This window comes from Nerophis ophidion, linkage group LG04 (genome assembly GCF_033978795.1).
Source record: "Nerophis ophidion isolate RoL-2023_Sa linkage group LG04, RoL_Noph_v1.0, whole genome shotgun sequence".
Taxonomy (NCBI): Eukaryota; Metazoa; Chordata; class Actinopteri; order Syngnathiformes; family Syngnathidae; genus Nerophis; species Nerophis ophidion.
The window spans coordinates 5652991-5677896 of record NC_084614.1 but is presented as its reverse complement, the minus strand read 5'-3'; the positions used below and the strand labels follow the sequence as shown (position 1 = coordinate 5677896).

Sequence of the window (24906 nt, the reverse complement as noted above, 5' to 3'; positions counted from 1 at the left end):
TGTAGTTATGGGAGTTACCTCTGGGGCACACTAACACTCACACTGGCTAAAGCAACACTTCCTGCTCGTGTAGTAAGCACCATCACGCGCAAATCGGAACAAGCTGAGAACGACTAGCCCGCGGAAAGTTCTAGCAAGGCGTTTTTTTCTTTTTTCCAGTGATGTCTGCAAAAAAATTCACAGCACCTCAAGCGTCGCTCACAGGGACACAGAAGTTCCTTCAGGTGCAAATGTGTGCGTGTGCGCGTGCGTGTGCGTGTGTGTGTGTGTACAATAACAGCTAAAGGCGTGTGTTACAATTTTGCATGCGCCTTTAGCTGTTAGCGCCGGTGCTCATTTTCCAGAACAAGATGTTCCTCTCCAGACGCCATTAAACTTCCTCACTTTAGCCTCACTTTCCTCCAGCAGATTTACTGCTCTTATTAAGCGAAATGTAAAGATTGTGTACGACTCCCTCCAGTGCGATGCTCTTCTCTCGCTCTAGACATTCGGAGCACTGGAAAGGATGGAAGGAAGGAGGGAAATATGCAAATGAGCGATGGCTTTGTCACACCAATGTAATGAAATATAAATTAAAGTTGTACCTCAAATGAAATAGCAGGAAAATATGAATTATTTCCGCCACTCGGTGTGTGTGTGTGTTATGGCAATTCTGACTTAATGGGGACATCGCTCTGTTTACACACCTTTAAGGGACTTCTGACGGTATGGGGACTAAAACAACAGGTCCCCGAAAGGGAAACCTTTTTAAATGATAGTGAGATCCATTCTCAAGATGCCCAAGTGATTTTTAAGCTTTGGCCCATAAAACATGTTTACTGGTTAGTTTGAGTGTGGGACATTTGCACATTTTTCCTTTTTCTTTTTTTTTTTTTTTAAATGGTCCTCACTAGTCACGAACAAATGTGTGTGAATAATGCAAAATGACTGAAATTTGGTCCCCATGAACCATATGAACTCTTTTTCCCAAGGGTCCCCAGTAAGTATGATCAGCACATTACTTTATCAATCCAGACATTTAAAGACGTGTATGAGCTAACTGGGCAGTGGACATTTTACTTCATTTTTTTTATGCCACCACAACCTGTAGAAAGGTTGGTCCCCACAAGTCACGAACAACAACTTGGTCCCCATTCCAAATGATAACCAGTGTGTGTGTGTGTGTGTGTGTGTGTTGGCAATTCTGACTTAATGGGGACATCGCTCTGTTTACACACCTTTAAGGGACTTCCGACGGTATGGGGACCAAAAAACAGGTCCCCGAAGGGGAAACCTTTTTAAATGATAGTGAGATCCATTCTCAAGATGCCTAAGCGATTTTTAAGCTTTGGCCCGTAAAACATGTTTACTGGTTAGTTTGAGTGTGAGACATTTGCACATTTTCCCTTTTTTTTTTAATGGTCCTCAGTAGTCACGAACAAATTTGTGTGAATTATGCAAAATGACTGAAATTTGGTCCCCATGAACCATATGAACTCTTTTTCCCCAGGGTCCCCAGTAAGTATGATCAGCACATTACTTTATCAATCCAGAGATTTAAAGACGTGTATGAGCTAACTGGGCAATGGACATTTTACCTCATTTTTTTTATGCCTCCAAAACCTGTAGAAAGGGTGGTCCCTACAAGTCACGAACAAAAACTTGGTCCCCATTCCAAATGATAACCAGTGTGTGTGTGTGTGTGTGTGTGTGTGTGTGTGTGTGTGTGTTTTGGCAATTCTGACTTAATGGGGACATCGCTCTGTTTACACACCTTTAAGGGACTTCTGACGGTATGGGGACCAAAAAACAGGTCCCCGAAAGGGAAACCTTTTTAAATGATAGTCAGATCCATTCTCATGATGCCTAAGTGATTTTTAAGCTTTGGCCCGTAAAACATGTTTACTGCTTAGTTTGAGTGTGAAACATTTGCACAATTTTCGTTTTTCTTTTTTTTTTTTAAATGGTCCTCACTAGTCACGAACAAATGTGTGTGAATAATGCAAAATGACTGAAATTTGGTCCTCATGAACCATATGAACTCTTTTTCCCAAGGGTCCCCAGTAAGCATGATCAGCACATTACTTTATCAATCCAGAGATTTAAAGACGTGTATGAGCTAACTGGGCAGTGGACATTTTACCTCATTTTTTTTATGCCTCCAAAACCTGTAGAAAGAGTGGTCCCTACAAGTCACGAACAACAACTCGGTCCCCATTCCAAATGATAACCAGCGTGTGTGTGTGTGTGTGTGTGTGTGTGTGTGTGTGTGTGTTTTGGCAATTCTGACTTAATGGGGACATCGCTCTGTTTACACACCTTTAAGGGACTTCTGACGGTATGGGGACCAAAAAACATGTCCCAAAAGGGAAACCTTTTTAAATGATAGTCAGATCCATTCTCAAGATGCCTAAGCGATTTTTAAGCTTTGGCCCGTAAAACATGTTTACTGATTAGTTTGAGTGTGAGACATTTGCACATTTTTCTTTTTTCTTTTATTTTTTTTTTTAAATGGTCCTCACTAGTCACGAACAAATTTGTGTGAATTATGCAAAATGACTGAAATTTGGTGCCCATGAACCATATTAACTCTTTTTCCCCAGGGTCCCCAGTTAGTATGATCAGCACATTACTTTATCAATCCAGAGATTTAAAGACGTGTATGAGCTAACTGGGCAGTGGCCATTTTACCTCATTTTTTTTATGCCTCCACAACCTGTAGAAAGGGTGGTCCCCACAAGTCACGAACAACAACTTGGTCCTCATTCCAAATGATAACCAGTGTGTGTGTGTGTGTGTGTGTTTTGGCAATTCTGACTTAATGGGAACATCGCTTTGTTTACACACCTCTAAGGGACTTCGGACGGTATGGGGACCAAAAAAACAGGTCCCCGAAAGGTAAACCTTTTTAAATGATAGTCAGATCCATTCTGAAGATGCCAAAGTAATTTTTAAGCTTTGGCCCGTAAAACATGTTTACTGCTTAGTTTGAGTGTGAGACATTTGCACATTTTCTTTTTTTTTCTTTTTTTTTTTTTTAAATGGTCTTACTAGTCACGAACAAATGTGTGTGTATTATGCAAAATGACTGAAATTTGGTCCCCATGAACCATATGAACTCTTTTTCCCCAGGGTCCCCAGTAAGAATGATCAGCACATTACTTCATCAATCCAGAGATTAAAAGGCGTGTATGAGCTAAACGGGCAGTGGACATTTTACCTATTTTTTTTTTATGCCTCCACAACCTGTAGAAAGGGTGGTCCCCACAAGTCACGAACAAATACTTGGTCCTCATTCCAAATGATAACCAGTGTGTGTGTGTGTGTGTGTGTTTTGGCAATTCTGACTTAATGGGAACATCGCTTTGTTTACACACCTCTAAGGGACTTCGGACGGTATGGGGACCAAAAAAACAGGTCCCCGAAAGGTAAACCTTTTTAAATGATAGTCAGATCCATTCTAAAGATGCCAAAGTAATTTTTAAGCTTTGGCCCGTAAAACATGTTTACTGCTTAGTTTGAGTGTGAGACATTTGCACATTTTCTTTTTTTTTCTTTTTTTTTTTTTTAAATGGTCTTACTAGTCACGAACAAATGTGTGTGTATTATGCAAAATGACTGAAATTTGGTCCCCATGAACCATATGAACTCTTTTTCCCCAGGGTCCCCAGTAAGAATGATCAGCACATTACTTCATCAATCCAGAGATTAAAAGGCGTGTATGAGCTAAACGGGCAGTGGACATTTTACCTATTTTTTTTTTATGCCTCCACAACCTGTAGAAAGGGTGGTCCCCACAAGTCACGAACAAATACTTGGTCCCCATTCCAAATGATAACCAGTGTGTGTATGTGTGGGTGTGTGTGTGTGTGTGTGTGTACCACGGACACTTCATTAGGTACACCATTAGCTGAGTGCCAAAACCAACAAAATCTGTTTTTACACGCAACAATATATACGATAAAAATAAAAATAAATCAGTAAAGGTGCACAAAAAAAAATTGCTTCGTATCTGAATTGCAATTCTTATCAATCCCGGTTTAAAATCGACTGTATTAGTGTATTGCTCCTGGAATTTTAATTTTCCTGAGGGAACTCTCCTGAAGGAATCAATAAAGTACAATATCTAATCCTAATCCTAACCCTAACCCAAACTTAACCCCAACTCTAATCCTAACCCTAACCCAAACTTAACCCCAACTCTAAACCTAACCCTAACCCAGTGGTGTCAAACTCAAATACAAAGTGGGCCAAAATTTAAAACCGAACAAAGCCATGGGCCGAGGTTGAACTAATTAACCCTTTGATAGGGACCCTAACAAGTTTTGCATTGAATATTGAACAAGCATGGCTTAAATAACTTTATAGTGACATGCAAAATCCAGTTTCAAATAATAATAATTAAAAAATATCAATGGCATATCAAATAAAATAAAAACACAAATTTAATGCCTTTTTTCGGCGGCGGGTTTGAGTTGGGGTGGAGTTTGGTGGTAGCGGGGGTGTATATCGTAGCGTCCCGGAAGAGTTAGTGATGCAAAGGGGTTCTGGGTATTTTTCCCGTTGTGTTTATGTTGTGTTACGGTGCAGATGTTCTCCCGAAATGTGTTTGTCATTCTTGTTTGCTGTGGGTTCACAGTGTGGCGCATATTTGTAACAGTGTTAACCTTGTTTATACGGCCACCCTCAGTGTGACCTGTATGGCTGTTGACCAAGTATGCCTTGCATACACTTGTGTGTGTGTGTATGAGCCGCCTATATTATGTATATTACGGCCCGCCCCCAATATTATTGTCCGGGTGGAAATCGGGAGAAATTCGGGAGGGTCACTGAACTTCGGGAGTCTCCCGGGAAAATTGGGAGGGTTGACGAGCATGAGTATTAGCGGTGAACGTGGTGTTACACCGGCGGGCCAGCTCTAATGGTAATTTGAAATTGCCTCAAGGGCCAAATAAAATTACACGGCGGGCCGAATTTGGCCCGCGTGCCAGAGTTTGACACCCATGCCCTAACCCGATTTCTAAACCTAACCGTAACCATACCAAAAATAACCCTGAACGGACTCCAACCCTAATCATAACTCTAACCATTAATCTTCCCAGGTCGGTGCATTACCCCCACGCCTGTACTAGAGCCAGGTAATTTACAGGCGCGCCTGCAGCTCTGCCCGCCTCAAGCTCTCATTAGCCTGAGCTCTTAAATATCAAAGCGATCTTGGGCGCCGCGGGCTCCGCCGGCTTGCGAGTGCAGCGCCCGGCCCCTTGCGTGCCTTGCTCGGGGACAGCTCGAAGCCCCCGCTGGCTCCTGCGGCAGACGCCTGCTGCTGAACGGAAGACGCGAGGCGAGTTGAAGTTGCTTGTGAGGAAACCAGAATATTTCATCTTCTCCTTTCACAGTTGTCATTAAAGTCCTTGAAAAGTCCAATTAGCACCAGGACAATAAATAATTAGCCACACAATTTACTTTATGGGCAAAGTCTTTTATCTGACGACTTATTTTAAGTTGAGCGTTTAAAGATGTTGATCTTCTTCCGTTTTAATTTGTAAAAGTTTTTTTTAATTTTTTTTTATTTTAGGTGTTGAGTGCGTCACTTCCTGTTGCATGCGTATCCACTTCCTGTTGTCATTAGTGCTAGCTTGCTCCTCCGTTAAATGAGCAGTGGCCTCGGTTTGTGGGACTTATTCACTTTCAAAGGAAGACAAATGTTCCGCAAACGTTCTCCCAGCACGAAGGGGACAAAACATCACGCTCCAACACATCAAATCTTATCATCCATCTGAATTGCCAGCATCACTGTGGCGTTTTTTTGTTTTTATTTTTAAGCCTGCAATAAAAACTATACTTATTACACACCAGCTGTTCGAATGTAACATTTATCTTTGTCGTAGTTTTCGTTACCATATTTGTTGGCTTTAAAATTGCCATGTAAAATAGGTAATGCTAATATTAGCCTGTCAATGGCAAATCCAATGTATATTAGCATCAAGCTAGCACACTACATTGCACTTCCAAAACTCCAGACGGCAGTACTGTATGGACTATCTATGGTATGTTGGCCAATTAGGAAGTAGCGTTTTCCAGGAAGCTGAAAGTGTCATGTTGCGCCCTACAACATGTTTGTACTGTAAGTATTGTACTTTTTACATACCGGCTGTTTGATTGTAGCGTTCATCTTAGTTGTAGTTTTCATTAACCAATTTGGTGTTTGTGTTGAAATTGCCATGTAAAACTGCTAATGCTAATGTTAGCCTGTCTAAGGCAAATTCAATGTAAATTAGCATCACCGCATTGCACTTCCAAAACATTATATGGGCGTACTATATAGACTACCTACGGTATGTTGGCTAACGAGGAAGTAGCTTTTTCCAGGAAGCTGAGAGCGTCATGTTAAGCCCTACAACGTGTTTGTACTGTAAGTATTGTACTTTTTACATACCGGCTGTTTGATTGTAGCATTCATCTTAGTTGTAGTTTTCATTAACAAATTGGAGTTTGTGTTGAAATCGCCATGAAAATCAGCTAATGCTAATAGTAGCCTGTCTATGGCAAATCCAATGTAAATTAGCATCACCACATTGCACTTCCAAAACATTATATGGGCGTACTATATAGACTACCTACGGTATGTTGGCTAACGAGGAAGTAGCTTTTTCCAGGAAGTTGAGAGCATCATGTTGCGCCCTACAACATGTTTATACTGTAGGTATTGTACTTTTTACATACCGGCTGTTTGATTGTAGCATTAATCTTAGTTGTAGTTTTCATTACCAAATTTGTTGGTGTTGAAATCGCCATGTAAAACTGCTAATGCTAATGTTAGCCTGTCTAAGGCAAATTCAATGTAAATTAGCATCACCGCATTACACATCCAAAACATTATATTGGCGTACTATATAGACTACCTACGGTATATTGGTTAACAAGGAAGTAGCTTTTTCCAGGAAGCTGAGAGCGTCAAGTTGTGCCCTACAACATGTTTATACTGTAAGTATTGTACTTTTTACATACCGGCTGTTTGATTGTAGCATTCGTCTTAGTTGTAGTTTTCATTACCAAATTTGTTGGTGTTGAAATCGCCATGTAAAACTGCTAATGCTAATGTTAGCCTGTCTAAGGCAAATTCAATGTAAATTAGCATCACCGCATTACACATCCAAAACATTATATTGGCGTACTATATAGACTACCTACGGTATATTGGTTAACAAGGAAGTAGCTTTTTCCAGGAAGCTGAGAGCGTCATGTTGCGCCCTACAACATGTTTATACTGTAAGTATTGTACTTTTTACATACCGGCTGTTTTATTGTAGCGTTCATCTTAGTTGTAGTTTTCATTACCAAATTTGCTGGTGTTGAAATCGCCATGTAAAATTGATAATGCTAATGTTAGCATGTCTCAGGCAAATTCAATGTAAATTAGCATCCCCGCATTGCACTTCCAAAACATTATATGGGCGTTCTATATAGACTACTTACGGTATGTTGGCTAACGAGGAAGTAGCTTTTTCCAGGAAGCTGAGAGCGTCATGTTGCGCCCTACAACATGTTTATACTGTAAGTATTGTACTTTTTACATACCGGCTGTTTGATTGTAGCATTCATCTTAGTTGTAGTTTTCATTACCAAATTGGTGTTTGTGTTGAAATTGCCATGTAAAACTGCTAATGCTAATAGTAGCATGTCTAAGGCAAATTCAATGTAAATTAGCATCACCGCATTGCACTTCCAAAACATTATATGGGCGTTCTATATAGACTACCTACGGTATGTTGGCTAACGAGGAAGTAGCTTTTTCTAGGAAGCTGAGAGCGTCATGTTGCGCCCTACAACATGTTTATACTGTAAGCATTGTACTTCTTACATACCGACTGTTTGATTGTAGCATTCATCTTAGTTGTAGTTTTCATTACCAAATTGGAGTTTGTGTTGAAATTGCCACGTAAAACTGCTAATGCTAATGTTAGCCTGTCAAAGGCAAATTCAATATAAATTAGCATCACCGCATTACACATCCAAAACATTATATGGGCGTACTATATAGACTACCTACGGTATGTTGGCTAACGAGGAAGTAGCTTTTTCCAGGAAGCTGAGAGCGCCATGTTGCGCCCTACAACATGTTTATACTGTAAGTATTGTACTTTTTACATACCGGCTGTTTGATTGTAGGATTCATCTTAGTTGTAGTTTTCATTACCAAATTGGTGTTTGTGTTGAAATTGCCATGTAAAATTGCTAATGCTAATAGTAGCCTGTCTAAGGCAAATTCAATGTAAATTAGCATCACCGCATTGCACTTCCAAAACATTATATGGGCGTACTATATAGACTACCTACGGTGTGTTGGCTAACGAGGAAGTAGCTTTTTCCAGCAAGTTGAGAGCATCATGTTGCGCCCTACAACATGTTTATATTGTAAGTACTATACTTATTACACACCAGCTGTTGGAATGTAACATTTATCTTCGTTGTAGTTTTCATTACCAAAATTGTTGGCGTTAAAATTGCCATGTAAAATTGCTAATGCTAATAGTAGCCTGTCTAAGGCAAATTCAATCTAAATTAGCATCACCGCATTTCACTTCCAAAACATCATATGGGCGTACTATATAGACTACTTACGGTATGTTGGCTAACGAGGAAGTAGCTTTTTCTAGGAAGCTGAGAGCGTCATGTTGCGCCCTACAACATGTTTGTACTGTAAGTATTGTACTTTTTACATACCGGCTGTTTGATTGTAGCATTCATCTTAGTTGTAGTTTTCATTACCAAATTTGTTGGTGTTGAAATGGCCATGTAAAATTGCTAATGCTAATGTTAGCCTGTCTATGGCAAATCCAATTTAAATTATCACACCGCATTGCACTTCCAAAACATCAGATGGCAGTATTGTATAGACTACCTACGGTATGTTGGCTAACTCGGAAGTAGCTTTTTCCAGCAAGTTAAGGAGCATCATGTTGCGCCCTACAACGTGTTTATATTGCAAGTACTGTACTTACTACACACCAGCTGTTTGAATGTAACATTTATCTTCGTTATAGTTTTCGTTACCAAATTTGTTGGCTTTAAAATTGCCATGTAAAATAGGTAATGCTAATATTAGCCTGTCAATGGCAAATCCAATGTATATTAGCATCAAGCTAGCGCACTATATTGCACTTCAAAAACTATAGACGGCAGTACTGTATGGTCTATCTGTGGTATGTTGGCCAATTAGGAAGTAGCGTTTTCCAGGAAGCTGAAAGTGTCATGTTGCGCCCTACAACATGTTTATACTGTAATTATTGTACATTTTACATACCGGCTGTTTGATTGTAGCATTCATCTTAGTTGTAGTTTTCATTACCAAATTTGTTGGTGTTGAAATCGCCATGTAAAATTGCTAATGCTAATAGTAGCCTGTCTAAGGCAAATTCAATGTAAATTAGCATCTCCGCATTGCACTTCCAAAACACTATATGGGCGTTTTATATAGACTACCTACGGTATGTTGGCTAACGAGGAAGTAGCTTTTTCCAGGAAGCTGAGAGCGTCATATTGCGCCCTACAACATGTTTATACTGTAAGTATTGTACTTTTTACATACCGGCTGTTTGATTGTAGCGTTCATCTTAGTTGTAGTTTTCATTATCAAATTGGTGTTTGTTTTGAAATCGCCATGTAAAACTGCTAATGCTAATGTTAGCCTGTCTAAGGCAAATTCAATGTAAATTAGCATCACCGCATTGCACTTCCAAAACATTATATGGGCGTACTATATAGGCTACCTACGGTGTGTTGGCTAACGAGGAAGTAGATTTTTCCAGGAAGCTGAGAGCGTCATGTTGCGCCCTACAACATGTTTATACTGTAAGTATTATACTTTTTACATACCGGCTGTTTGATTGTAGCATTCATCTTAGTTGTAGTTTTCATTACCAAATTTGTTGGTGTTGAAATCGCCATGTAAAACTGCTAATGCTAATGTTAGCCTGTCTAAGGCAAATTCAATGTAAATTAGCATCACCGCATTGCACTTCCAAAACATTATATGGGCGTACTATATAGGCTACCTACGGTATATTGGTTAACGAGGAAGTAGCTTTTTCCAGGAAGCTGAGAGCGTCATATTGCGCCCTACAACATGTTTATACTGTAAGTATTGTACTTTTTACATACCGGCTGTTTGATTGTAGCATTCATCTTAGTTGTAGTTTTCATTATCAAATTGGTGTTTGTTTTGAAATTGCCATGTAAAACTGCTAATGCTAATGTTAGCCTGTCTAAGGCAAATTCAATGTAAATTAGCATCACCGCATTGCACTTCCAAAACATTATATGGGCGTACTATATAGGCTACCTACGGTGTGTTGGCTAACGAGGAAGTAGCTTTTTCCAGGAAGCTGAGAGCGTCATGTTGCGCCCTACAACATGTTTATACTGCAAGTACTGATGTTTGATTTCACGATTATTTCGGTCGGTGCCTAAAAAAGTACCGAATCCTGCACCTGTCCTCACTCCAAGCACGCCGGTAAAAACGCCAAACCTTCAGCCGCCATTATAAGCGACGATTGCTTTGATGGCGTTTTCTCAAGGCGCCGGTTTGGAGGTCATTTCCTCCCAGCTCGGTCGTTCATCTTCACGTCGGACTTGATAGAAGCCGATCATCCAAACGGAAAAGAACAGGCGCGCCTCCCTGATTGCTCACTGGGTGCATCAAAAGGTAGTGGCGTGCATAACCCGTATTTACAACGACCTCCCATCTTTTATTTACCAGACCCGGAGAGCAGGCGGGGGGGGGGCAGGAGAGGGGTTAGGAGTGGAACCTCATGAGTATTAATGCCACAGTCTAGATTAGAGCCGGGCCACAGCACTGCTGCCAGCACAACAGTAGACATAACCTTCCATAGCCACATCTAATCCAGGGGTCGCCCGCTGGCCTGTTCTAAAAATAGCTCAAATTGCAGCACTTACCAGTGAGCTGCCTCTATTTTTTAAATTGTATTTATTTACTAGCAAGCCGGTCTCGCTTTGCTGGACATTTTTAATTCTAAGAGAGACAAAACTCAAATAGAATTTGAAAATCCAAGAAAATATTTGAAAGACTTGGTCTTCACTTGTTTAGATAAATTCACAATTTTTTTTTACTTTGCTTCTTATAACTTTCAGAAAGACAATTTTAGAGAAAAAATTCAACCTTAAAAATTATTTTAGGATTTTTAAACACATATAATTTTTTACCTTTTAAATTCCTTCCTCTTCTTTCCTTACAATTTAAATCAATGTTAAAGTAAATTTATTTTTTTTATTGTAGAGAATAATAAATAAATTTAAATGTAATTTTTCATTTTAGCTTCTGTTTTTTCGACAAAAAATATTTGTGAAATATTTCTTCAAACTTATTCTGATTAAAATTTAAAAAAATATATATTCAGGCAAATCTATAAAATCTGTAAAATCAAATTTAAATCTTATTTCAAAGTCTTTTGAATTTCTTTTAAAATTTTTGTTCTGGAAAATCTAGACGAAATAATGATTTGTCTTTGTTAGAAATATAGCCTGGTCCAATTTGTTATATATTCTAACAAAGTGCAGATTGGATTTTAACACATTTAAAACATGTCGTCAAAATTCTAAAATTAATCTTAATCAGGAAAAATGACTAATGATGTTCCATAAATTATTTTATTTTTTCAAAGAGATTGAATTGGCTAGTTTTTCTCTTAATTTTTTGCGGTTGAATTTTCAATTTTAAAGAGTCGAAATTGAAGATAAACTATGTTTAAAAATTAAATTTTCAATTTTTTCCTGTTTTTTCCTCTTTTAAACCATTCAATGAAGCGTTTTTTTCATAATTTATTCTCTGCAAAAAAACTTCCGTAAAAGGAAAAAAAATGTATGCAGGAATGACAGACAGAAATACCTATTTTTTTTATATACCTATAAAAAAGGTAAATTGAACAAATTGGCTATTTCTGGCAATTTATTGAAGTGTGTATCAAACTGGTAGCACTTGGCATGAGTCAGTACCCAAGAAGTAGCTCTTGCTTTCAAAAAGGTTGGTGACCCCTGCTCTAAACGAAGCCCAATTGTCTTTGCAAGGGTGTACCTAATGAAGTGTCCAGGAAGACGCTCCCGACCAATCGGAGCTTTGTCGGACGCGAATGAGCCGGAGCGCATCTTACCCTCGTCCTCCACGGTGAAGTGAAAGATGTCCGACGTGGCGTTTTCTTCCCCGCACAGCACGTAGCAGATGTTCAGGTCGTCGATGTCGGCTGCGGCGGGAAAAAGCAGGCGTTAACGACGCAATCAGCAACGTTTGTCGCAGGTGTTGAGGACGGCAAAAACATTTGTGAATATATTCCTGAGGCATAAACAATCACATCTATGGACTTTGTAGAAAACATGGCTACGGATATAGGGGGAAAAAAATAAATAAATAAAATGTATATATATACATATGTATATATATATATATAGATATAGATATATATCTGTATATATATATACAAATAGTGTATATATACATATATATATGTATATATACACTATTATATATATACATATATATATATATACACTATTATATATATACATATATATATATGTATATATATAAATGTATATATATACATATATATAGATATAGATATATATATATATATATATATGTATGTACATCTATCTATATATATATATATATATATACATACGTACATAGATACATAGATACATACATACATGTATACAAATATACATACATGGGGACATACTGTACGTACATTTATACATGCATGTATACAAATATTAATATATTTATATATGTATACATACATACTGTACATACGTACATACATGTATACAAATATACATATATTTATACATGTATACATACATACATACATACATACATACATGTATACATACATACATACTGTACATACATACGTACACATATGTATACAAATATACATACATTCATACATGTATACAAATATACATACATTCATACATGTATACATACATACATACATACATTCATAGATGTATACATACATACATACATACATACATATATACATCCATTCATACATGTATACATACATACATACTGTACATACATACGTACATACATACGTACATACATACATACATGTATACAAATATGCATACATTCATACATGTATACAAATATACATACATTCATTCATACATGTATACGTACATACATACATACAAATACACATACATTCATACATGTATACATACATACTGTACATACATACGTACATACATACATTCATACATGTATACATACATACATACATACAAATATACATCCATTCATACATGTATACATACATACATACGTACATACATACATACATACATACATACATACATACATGTATACAAATATACATACATTCATACATGTATACAAATATACATACATTCATACATGTATACAAATATACATACATTCATACATGCATATATACATACATACATACATACCTACGTACATACATACATACATACCTACGTACATACATACAAATATACATACATTTATACATGTATACATACATACATACATACGTACATACATACATGTATACAAATATACATACATTCATACATGTATATACATACATACGTAAGTATTTACATACATCCATACATACATACATACGTACGTACGTACATACATACATACATACAAATATACATACATTTATACATGTATACATACATACATACATACATACATACATACATACATACATACATACATACGTACATACATACATGTATGTATACAAATATACATACATTCATACATGTATACAAATATACACACATTCATACATGTATACATACATACTGTACATGTAAACATACATGTATACATACATATATACACAAATACATACAAACGTTCATATATACATACATACATGTATACATACATATATACACAAATACATACATACGTTCATATATACATTCATACGTACATACATACATGTATACATACATACACACATACATACATACATACATAACAACATCAGCACCAGCGAGTCTGCCTGTCAGCGCTCAATGACGACGCCCAACCGTCCTCCCTGGTTGTCACACATCTATAATCCATCGAGACGTTAAACCAACACCGTGGCAGCCGCCTGTGTCAACAACACCCTCGCAAACACACCAGGTGACGCTGGATCTTTTAACGGCGGACGGCGATAAGAAGGCTCGAGAAACAAGATTCCTTTATTTGAACAGCAGCTGCTTCCCCAACTTTAGGGAATTATAGAGATGTGTTTATTCTGGCTGAATAAACACTAACCTAATTACAAAAGAATATGCCACCTTGCTAAATAATAATAAAAAAATAAAACACATAAAATAATATAATAATTAATGCATCAATTAATAAGTTTGTTATCTCTTAAATAAACTTTGAATAATATTTAAGTGCAATTGAAAATACAGCTTCACCAGTTTGGTCATATTTTTTGCGCTTAAGAAACTTTTCAATTACTTTAGCTCCGGACTCTTGGTTTGATATTGTCATTACTGCCACAAGTGGTGGAAAAGTGTATTGTACCTGAGTACTGCTAGGGGCCTATACGGACCACAGATGAGACACAGATATTTTTTGGAGGCTCTGGCCCTATGGTTATGGTTCATGTAAGGTTATGGTTGTCTAGTCAGTTTGTTTTTTGCTGTCTCGTCTATTGTTGCGCCTTAAAAAGTGTTAACACTGTAAGTACTCGACTTATTACGCATTTGCTGTTTGATTCTAAGTGGTAGTTTCCGTTAACAAATGTTGAAATCGTCGTGTTAGATCGCTAAAGCTAATCAGTAGCACGTCAATAGCAACGCCAATGCATGTTAGCTTAAAGCTAGCACTTTTTTTTTTTTCGGGAAAAAATCAATTTGTTTGTCAGCATCGAAAATTGCGATATTATTTCGAGGTAGTTTGGCTCTGTCTGCTCTCGGTGCTGCTGGAGTGCAAAGCAACCCCCGGCACCGTATGATTTGGCTCGGTAGGGTACCAAAAAAAAAAGTACCGGATTCAGTACCCATCCCTGGATGGTTTACATTTTAACTACGCTAAATTGAGATAGGCTCCAGCACCACCCGCGACCCCAAAAGGGACAAGTGGTAGAAAATGGATGGATGGATAAATGTGTTATTTTGCACACTAAAAAAACAAAACATGATTTAACAAATTATTTCCAACTAGATGAGGCAATTCCTGAAGGAATTGAGTGTGAATGCTCCAATTCTGAAGCTGAACTGAAATCCTGGAATTTTTAAAAAATGTTTTAAAGTAAAGCACAAAAATTCCCAAACAGCCAGAATATTTTGAAGGTGGAACGGTTTGAATCAGATGAAAAATGTGGGGGTTGTGGAACTTTGAAGAACGTCCCATTCATTTCAATAAGAATTTCCCCAAAAATGTGGGAATTTAGGGAAAAACTGGAATTTATTTGAAAATGTTAAAAAACAAAAACTTGAATGGTCTGAATGAGTTGAAATGGTTGTATTTGGAATTTTTCAAATCGGTCGAAAAATGTTGAAGTAGTAACATGTTGGATTGAGAAATGGTATTAAGGAATTCCTGGAATTTCGGGAATACAACTTTGAAAAATAATTTTGTTTTTTGTCCTGATTAAGCGGAATATTTTGGACGGTGGAACGGTTGAAAAATGTGGAAAAAGTAGTCGCCATAAAAAAGGGTGGATATAGGGCTTTGGAAAACCTGGAATTCTGGAAAATCCTGGATTAAAAAAAAAATATATAGTTTGAATTTCTAGGATAGTGGAATATGTTGAAAGGTTTGAAAAGGTTGAAAAATGTGGAAATGGTGCAAGTTTGAAAAATGGCTGATTAACTTTGAATGGGAAAATGTACTAGAAATTCTGGGAATTCCTGGAATTTTTTAAACTTGGCAAAAATAGTTTGAATTTCCAGGATGAGTGGAATGTGTCGAAGGTAGAATGGTTTGAATCGGTTAAAAAATGTCGAAATGGTTGAAGTTTGAAAAATGGCCGATTAACTTTGAATGGGAAAATGTACTTGAAATTCTGGGAATTCCTGGAATTTTTTTGAGCTTGGAAAAAATAAATAGTTTGAATTTCCAGTATGAGTGGAATGTGTTGAAGGTGGAATGGTTTGAATCAGTTGAAAAATGTCGAAATGGTGGAAGTTTGAAAAAATGGCCAATTCAATTTAAATGGAAAAAATGTCCCGGAAAATCTAGAATTCCGGCAAATCCGGGAATTTTTGTTAATTGTTGAAGAAGAGCAAACAACGTTGAACAGGCTGAATATTTCGGAGTTAGAACGGTTTGAATCGGATGAAAAATGTGGGAATTGTGGAACTTTGAAAAATGTCCCAATCATTTTAATGGGAATTTCATGAAAATTTGGAAATTTCGGGAAAAGCGGTATTTTTTGTATTTAGTTATTAAAATACTTGAATGTTCTGAATGAGTTGAAATGGGTGTAGTTGGAATTTTTAAAATCGGTCGAGAAATGTTGAAGTAGTAACATGTTGAATTGAGAAATGGTATTAAGGAATTCCTGGAATTTCGGGAAAACAACTTTGAAAAACAATTTTGTTTTTTGTTCTGATTAAGCGGAATATTTTGGACGGTGGAACGGTTGAAAAATGTGGAGAAAGTAGTCGCCAGAAAAAAAGGTGAATATAGGGCTTTGGAAAACCAGGAATTCTGGAAAATCCTGGATTTAAAAAAAATATATAGTTTGAATTTCTAGGATAGTGGAATATGTTGAAAGGTTTGAAAAGGTTGAAAAATGTGGAAATGGTGCAAGTTTGAAAAATGGCTGATTAACTTTGAATGGGAAAATGTACTAGAAATTCTGGGAATTCCTGGAATTTTTTGAACTTGGCAAAAATAGTTTGAATTTCCAAGATGAGTGGAATGTGTTGAAGGTGGAATGGTTTGAATCGGTTAGAAAATGTCGAAATGGTGGAAGTTTGAAAAAATGGCCAATTCAAATTAAATGGAAAAAATGTCCCGGAAAACCTGGAATTCTGGCAAATCCGGGATTTTTTTTTAATTGTTGAGGAAGAGCAAACAACTTTGAACAGGCTGAATATTTCGGAGTTAGAACGGTTTGAATCGAATGAAAAATGTGGGAATTGTGGAACTTTGAAAAATGTCCCAATCATTTTAATGGGAATTTCATGAAAATTTGGAAATTTTGGGACAAGCGGTATTTTTTGTATTTATTTATTAAAATACTTGAATTTTCTGAATGAGTTGAAATGGTTGGTGTTGGAATGTTTTTAATCGGTCGAGAAATGTTGAAATAGTAACATCTTTAATAGAGAAATGGTATTTTGGAATTCCAGGAATTTCGGGAAAACCGGGAATTTTTCCCGTTCAAAAGACAACTTTGTTTTTTGTGCTGATTAAGCGGAATGTTGGGACAGTGGAACGGTTGAAATGTGTTGAAAAATGTGGAAGGAGTAGTCGCCAGAAAAAAGGGTGGACATAGGGCTTTGGAAAACCAGGAATTTTGGAAAATCCTGGAATTTTTTTTAACTTGGAAAAAAAGCTTGTTTGAATTTCTAGGATGGTGGAATATGTTGAAGGTAGAATGGTTTGAATCGGGTGAAAAATGTGGAACTTTGAAAAATGTCCCATTCATTTCAATGGAAATTTGGGAATTTCGGGAAAAGCGGGAATTTTGGGGGAAAATGTTAAAAGACATGAATTTTCTGAATGAGTTGAAATGGTTGGTGTTGGGATTTTTCAAATCGGGAAGATATGTTGAAGTAGTAACATGTAGAATTGAGAAATGGTATTATGGAATTCCTGGAATTTCAGGAAAAACTGGTAATTTTTCTAGGTCAAAAGACAACTTGTTTTTTTCTCCTGATTAAGAGGAATGTTTTCGACGGTGGAATGGTTGAAATGCGTTGAAAAATGTGGAAGGAGTAGTCACCAGAAAAAAGGGTGGACATAGGGCTTAGAAAACCAGGAATTCTGGAAAATCCTGGAATTTTTTTTTACTTGGAAAAAAAATCTTGTTTGAATTTCTAGGATAGTAGAATATGTTGAAGGTAAAATGGTTTGAATCGGGTGAAAAATGTGGAACTTTGAAAAATGTCCCATTCATTTAAATGGGAATTTCATGGAAATTTGGGAATTTCGGGAAAAGCGGGAATTTTTGGGGAAAATGTTAAAAGACATGAATTTTCTGAATGAGTTGAAACGGTTGGTGTTGGAATTTTTCAAATCGGGGGAGATATGTTGAAGTAGTAACATGTAGAATTGAGAAATGGTATTACGGAATTCCTGGAATTTCAGGAAAACTGGTAATTTTTCTAGTTCAAAAGACAACTTTGTTTTTTGTCCTGATTAAGAGGAACGTTTTCGACGGTGGAATGGTTGAAATGCGTTGAAAAATGTGGAAGGAGTAGTCGCCAGACAAAAGGGTGGGCAAAGGGCTTTGGAAAACCAGGAATTTTGGAAAATCCTGGAATTTTTTTTTAACTTGGGGAAAAAAAGCTTGTTTGAATTTCTAGGATGGTGGAATATGTTGAAGGTAGAATGGTTTGAATCGGGTGAAAAATGTGGAACTTTGAAAAATGTCCCATTCATTTCAATGGGAATTTCGGGAAAAGCGGGAATTTTTGGGAAAATGTTAAAAGATTAGAATTTTCTGAATGAGTTGAAATGGTTGGTGTTGGAATTTTTCAAATCGGGGGAGATATGTTGAAGTAGTAACATCTTTAATTGGGAAATGGTATTAAGGAATTCCTGGAATTTCAGGAAAACCAGGAATTTTTCCAGTTCAAAACACAACTTTGTTTTTTGTCCTGATTAAGAAGAATGTTGGGACGGTGGAACGGTTGAAATGCGTTGAAAAATGTGGAAGGAGTAGTCGCCAGAAAAAAGGGTGGACATAGAGCTTTGGAAAACCAGGAATTTGGGAAAATCCTGGAATTTTTTTTTAACTTGGAAAAAAATTGTGTTTAAATTTCTAGGATGGTGGAATATGTTGAAGGTAGAATGGTTTGAATCGGGTGAAAAATGTGGAACTTTGAAAAATGTCCCATTCATTTCAATGGGAATTTCATGGAAATTTGGGAATTTCGGGAAAAGCGGGAATTTTTGGGGAAAATGTTAAAAGACATGAATTTTCTGAATGAGTTGAAATTGTTGGTGTTGGAATTTTTCAAATCGGGGGAGATATGTTGAAGTAGTAACATGTAGAATTGAGAAATGGTATTACGGAATTCCTGGAATTTCAGGAAAACTGGTAATTTTTGTAGTTCAAAAGACAACTTTGTTTTTTGTGCTGATTAAGAGGAACGTTTTCGACGTTGGAATGGTTGAAATGCGTTGAAAAATGTGGAAGGAGTAGTCGCCAGAAAAAAGGGTGGACATAGGGCTTTGGAAAACCAGGAATTTTGGAAAATCCTGGAATTGTTTTTAACTTGGAAAAAAAGCTTGTTTGAATTTCTAGGATGGCGGAATATGTTGAAGGTAGAATGGTTTGAATCGGGTGAAAACTGTGGAACTTGGAAAAATGTCCTATTCATTTTAATGGGAATTTCGGGAAAAGTGGGAATTTTTGGGAAAATGTTAAAAGATTTTAATTTTCTTAATGAATTGAAATGGTTGGTGTTGGAATTTTTCAAATCGGGGGAAATATGTTGATGTAGTAACATCTTTAATTGGGAATTGGTGTTACGGAATTCTAGGAAAACCGGGAATTTTTCCAATTCAAAAGACAACTTTATTTTTTGTCCTGATTAAGAGGAATTTTTTGGACGGTGGAACGACTGAAATGCATTGAAAAATGTGGAAGGAGTATTCGCCAGAAAAAAGGGTAGAAATACGGCTTTGGAAAACTAGGAATTCTGGAAAATCTTGGTATTTTTTTTAACTTGGAAAAAATAAAAGTTTGAATTTCCAGGAGAGTGGAATATGTCGAAGCTGGAATGGTTTAAAGCGGTTGAAAACTGTGGAAATGGTGGTAGTTTGAAAAAATGGCCAATTCATGTTCAACGGGAAAAATGTCCCGGAAATCCTGGAATTTTTTTAACTTGAAAAAAATAATAATAATTTGAATTTCCACAAAAGTGGAAGATGTTTAAGGTGGAGTGGTTTGAATCGGTTGAAAAATGTGGAAATGGTGGTAATTTGAAAAAATAGCCAACTCGAATGGAAAAAATGTCCCAGAAATCCTGGAATTCCTGGAATGTTTTTACTTTGGAAAAAATTATAGTTTGAATTTCCAGGATAGTGGAATATGTTGAAGGTGGAATAGTTTAAACATGTGGAAATGGTGGTAGTTTGGGAAAAATGGCCAATTCATTTTCAATGGGGAAAAATGTCCCGGAAATCCTGGAATTTTATAACTTGGAAAAAAAATATATAATTAGAATTTCCAGGATAGTTGAATATGTTAAAGATGGAATGGTTTGAATCTGTTGAAAAATGAGGAAGTTTGAAAAATGGCCGATTAACTTTGAATGGGAAAAATGGACGGGAAATTATGGAATTCTGGGAATTCCTGGAATTTTTTAAACTTGGAAACGAATTATAGTTTGAATTTCCAGGATGAGTGGAATGTTTTGAAGGTGGAATGGTTTGAATCATTTCAAAAATGTGTAAATGGCGGAAGTTTGAAAAATGGCCGATTAACTTTGAATGGGAAAAATGGACGGGAAATTATGGAATTCTAGGAATTCCTGGAATTTTTTAAACTTGGAAACAAATTATAGTTTGAATTTCCCGGATGAGTAGAATGTGTTGAAGGTGGAATAGTTTAAACATGTGGAAATGGTGGTAGTTTGGGAAAAATGGCCAATTCATTTTGAATGGGGAAAAATGTCCCGGAATTCCTGGAATTTTTTTAACTTGGAAAAAAAAAACATAATTTTCAATTTCCAGGATAGTGGAATATGTTAAAGGTGGAATGGTTTAAACCGGTTGAAAAATGTGTAAATGGTGGAAGTTTGAAAAATGGCCAATTAACTTTGAATGGGAAAAATGGACAGGAAATCATGGAATTCTGGGAATTCCTGGAATTTTTAAAACTTGGAAACAAATTATAGTTTGAATTTCCAGGATGAGTGGAATATGTTGAAGGTGGAATAGTTTAAATATGTGGAAATGGTGGTAGTTTGGGAAAAAAATGGCCATTTCATTTTGAATGGGGAAAAATGTCCCGGAAATCCTGGAATTTTTTTAACTTGGAAAAAAAATTAGAATTAGAATTTTCAGGATAGTGGAATATGTTAAAGGTGGAATGGTTTAAACCGGTTGAAAATGTGGAAGTTTTAAAAATGGCCGATTAACTTTGAATGGGGAAAAATGTCCTGGAAATCCTGGAATTTTATAACTTGGAAAAAAATATATAATTCGAATTTCCAGGATAGTTGAATATGTTAAAGGTGGAATGTTTTGAATCTGTTGAAAAATGTGGAAGTTTGAAAAATGGCCGATTAACTTTGAATGGGAAAAATGGACGGGAAATCATGGAATTCTGGGAACTCCTGGAATTTTTTAAACTTGGAAACAAATTATAGTTTGAATTTCCAGGATGAGTAGAATGTGTTGAAGGTGGAATAGTTTAAACATGTGGAAATGGTGGTAGTTTGGAAAAAAATGGCCAATTCATTTTGAATGGGGTAAAATGTCCCGGAAATCCTGGAATTTTATAACTTGGAAAAAAAATTAGAATTAGAATTTCCAGGATAGTGGAATATGTTAAAGGTGGAATGGTTTGAATCGGTTGAAAAATGTGGAAGTTTGAAAAATGTCCGATTAACTTTGAATGGGAAAAATGGACGGGAAATCATGGAATTCTGGAAATTCCTGGAATTTTTTAAACTCGGAAACAAATTATAGTTTGAATTTCCAGGATGAGTAGAATGTGTTGAAGGTGGAATAGTTTAAACATGTGGAAATGGTGGTAGTTTGGGAAAAATGGCCAATTCATTTTGAATAGGGAAAAATGTCCCGGAAATCCTGGAATTTTATAACTTGGGAAAAAAAATATAATTATAATTTCCAGGATAGTTGAATGTGTTAAAGGTGGAATGGTTTGAATCTGTTGAAAAATGTGGAAGTTTGAAAAATGGCCGATTAACTTTGAATGGGAAAAATGGACGGGAAATTATGGAATTCTGGGAATTCCTGGAATTTTTAAAACTTGGAAACAAATTATAGTTTGAATTTCCAGGATGAGTAGAATGTGTTGAAGGTGGAATAGTTTAAACATGTGGAAATGGTGGTAGTTTGGAAAAATGGCCAATTCATGTTGAACGGGAAAAATGTCCCGGAAAACCTAGAATTTTTTTAACTTGGAAAAAAAATTATAATCAGAATTTCCAGGATAGTTGAATATGTTAAAGGTGGAATGGTTTGAATCCGTTGAAAAATGTGGAAGTTTGAAAAATGGCCGATTAACTTTGAATGGGAAAAATGGACGGGAAATCATGGAATTCTGGAAATTCCTGGAATTTTTTAAACTCGGAAACAAATTATAGTTTGAATTTCCAGGATGAGTAGAATGTGTTGAAGGTGGAATAGTTTAAACATGTGGAAATGGTGGTAGTTTGGGAAAAATGGCCAATTCATTTTGAATAGGGAAAAATGTCCCGGAAATCCTGGAATTTTATAACTTGGGAAAAAAAATATAATTATAATTTCCAGGATAGTTGAATGTGTTAAAGGTGCAATGGTTTGAATCGGTTGAAAAATGTGGAAGTTTGAAAAATGGCCAATTAACTTTGAATGGGAAAAATGGACAGGAAATCATGGAATTCTGGGAATTCCTGGAATTTTTTAAAGTTGGAAAAAAAATATTGTTTGAATTTCCAGGATGAGTGGAATGTGTTGAAGGTGGAATGGTTTGAATCTGTTGAAAAATGTGGAAGTTTGAAAAATGGCCGATTAACTTTGAATGGGAAAAATGGACGGGAAATCATGGAATTCTGGGAACTCCTGGAATTTTTTTAACTTGGAAAAAAATTTGAATTTCCAGGATGAGTGGAATGTGTTGAAGGTGGAATGGTTTGAATCTGTTGAAAAATGTGTAAATGGTGGAAGTTTGAAAAATGGCCGATTAACTTTGAATGGGAAAAATGGACGGGAAATCATGGAATTCTGGGAATTCCTAGAATTTTTTAAACTTGGAAACAAATCATAGTTTGAATTTCCAGGATGAGTGGAATGTGTTGAAGGTGGAATTGTTTGAATCTGTTGAAAAATGTGTAAATGGTGGAAGTTTGAAAAATGGCCGATTAACTTTGAATGGGAAAAATGGACGGGAAATTATGGAATTCTGGGAATTCCTGGAATTTTTTAAACTTGGAAACAAATTATAGTTTGAATTTCCAGGATGAGTGGAATGTGTTGAAGGTGGAATAGTTTAAACATGTGGAAATGGTGGTAGTTTGGAAAAATGGCCAATTCATGTTGAACGGGAAAAATGTCCCGGAAAACCTAGAATTTTTTTAACTTGGAAAAAAAATTATAATCAGAATTTCCAGGATAGTTGAATATGTTAAGGTGGAATGGTTTGAATCTGTTGAAAAATGTGGAAGTTTGAAAAATGGCCGATTAACTTCGAATGGGAAAAATGGACGGGAAATCATGGAATTCTGGGAATTCCTGGAATTTTTTAAACTTGGAAAAAAATCATAGTTTGAATTTCCAGGATGAGTGGAATGTGTTGAAGGTGGAATGGTTTGAATCTGTTGAAAAATGTGTAAATGGTGGAAGTTTGAAAAATGGCCGATTAACTTTGAATGGGAAAAATGGACGGGAAATCATGGAATTCTGGGAATTCCTAGAATTTTTTAAACTTGGAAACAAATCATAGTTTGAATTTCCAGGATGAGTGGAATGTGTTGAAGGTGGAATTGTTTGAATCTGTTGAAAAATGTGTAAATGGTGGAAGTTTGAAAAATGGCCGATTAACTTTGAATGGGAAAAATGGACGGGAAATTATGGAATTCTGGGAATTCCTGGAATTTTTTAAACTTGGAAACAAATTATAGTTTGAATTTCCAGGATGAGTGGAATGTGTTGAAGGTGGAATAGTTTAAACATGTGGAAATGGTGGTAGTTTGGAAAAATGGCCAATTCATGTTGAACGGGAAAAATGTCCCGGAAAACCTAGAATTTTTTTAACTTGGAAAAAAAATTATAATCAGAATTTCCAGGATAGTTGAATATGTTAAGGTGGAATGGTTTGAATCTGTTGAAAAATGTGGAAGTTTGAAAAATGGCCGATTAACTTCGAATGGGAAAAATGGACGGGAAATCATGGAATTCTGGGAATTCCTGGAATTTTTTAAACTTGGAAAAAAATCATAGTTTGAATTTCCAGGATGAGTGGAATGTGTTGAAGGTGGAATGGTTTGAATCTGTTGAAAAATGTGTAAATGGTGGAAGTTTGAAAAATGGCCGATTAACTTTGAATGGGAAAAATGGACGGGAAATCATGGAATCCTGGGAATTCCTGGAATTTTTTTAACTTGGAAACAAATTATAGTTTGAATTTCCAGGATGAGTGGAATGGTTTGAATCTGTTGAAAAATGTGTAAATGGTGGAGGTTTGGAAAAAAAAAATGGCCAATTCATTTTGAATGGGGAAAAATGTCCCGGAAATCCTGGAATTCGGGAATTTTTTAGAATTTTTCATATGAAAGCCCGCAATTAATGTGTTTTATCACAAAACAGGCAGCACATTTAATTCAAGTTTGACAAACAAAACAAACAAACAAAAAAGTATTCATATGGTTCACTCTCTGCGGGCGTCCCAATACTTTTGAGTCTCTTTGCTCTGGCCTGAGTGCAGTGTGTGTGCGTGTGTGTGTGTGTGTGTGTGTGTGTGTGTGTGTGTGTGTGTGTGTGTGTGTGTGTGTAAAGGCGCC

At 36.2% G+C, this 24906-nt stretch overlaps 1 protein-coding gene across 1 annotated transcript in view; it reads right to left on the bottom strand.

Moving 5' to 3' along the window:
* Positions 1–24906, bottom strand: part of LOC133552148 (FRAS1-related extracellular matrix protein 2-like) — a 206283-nt gene that overhangs the window by 171806 nt on the left and 9571 nt on the right. Inside the window, exon 2 of the mRNA XM_061899505.1 lies at positions 12147–12236. Coding sequence (XP_061755489.1) covers positions 12147–12236 — 90 coding nt within the window. The remainder of the gene's footprint in view (positions 1–12146; positions 12237–24906) is intronic.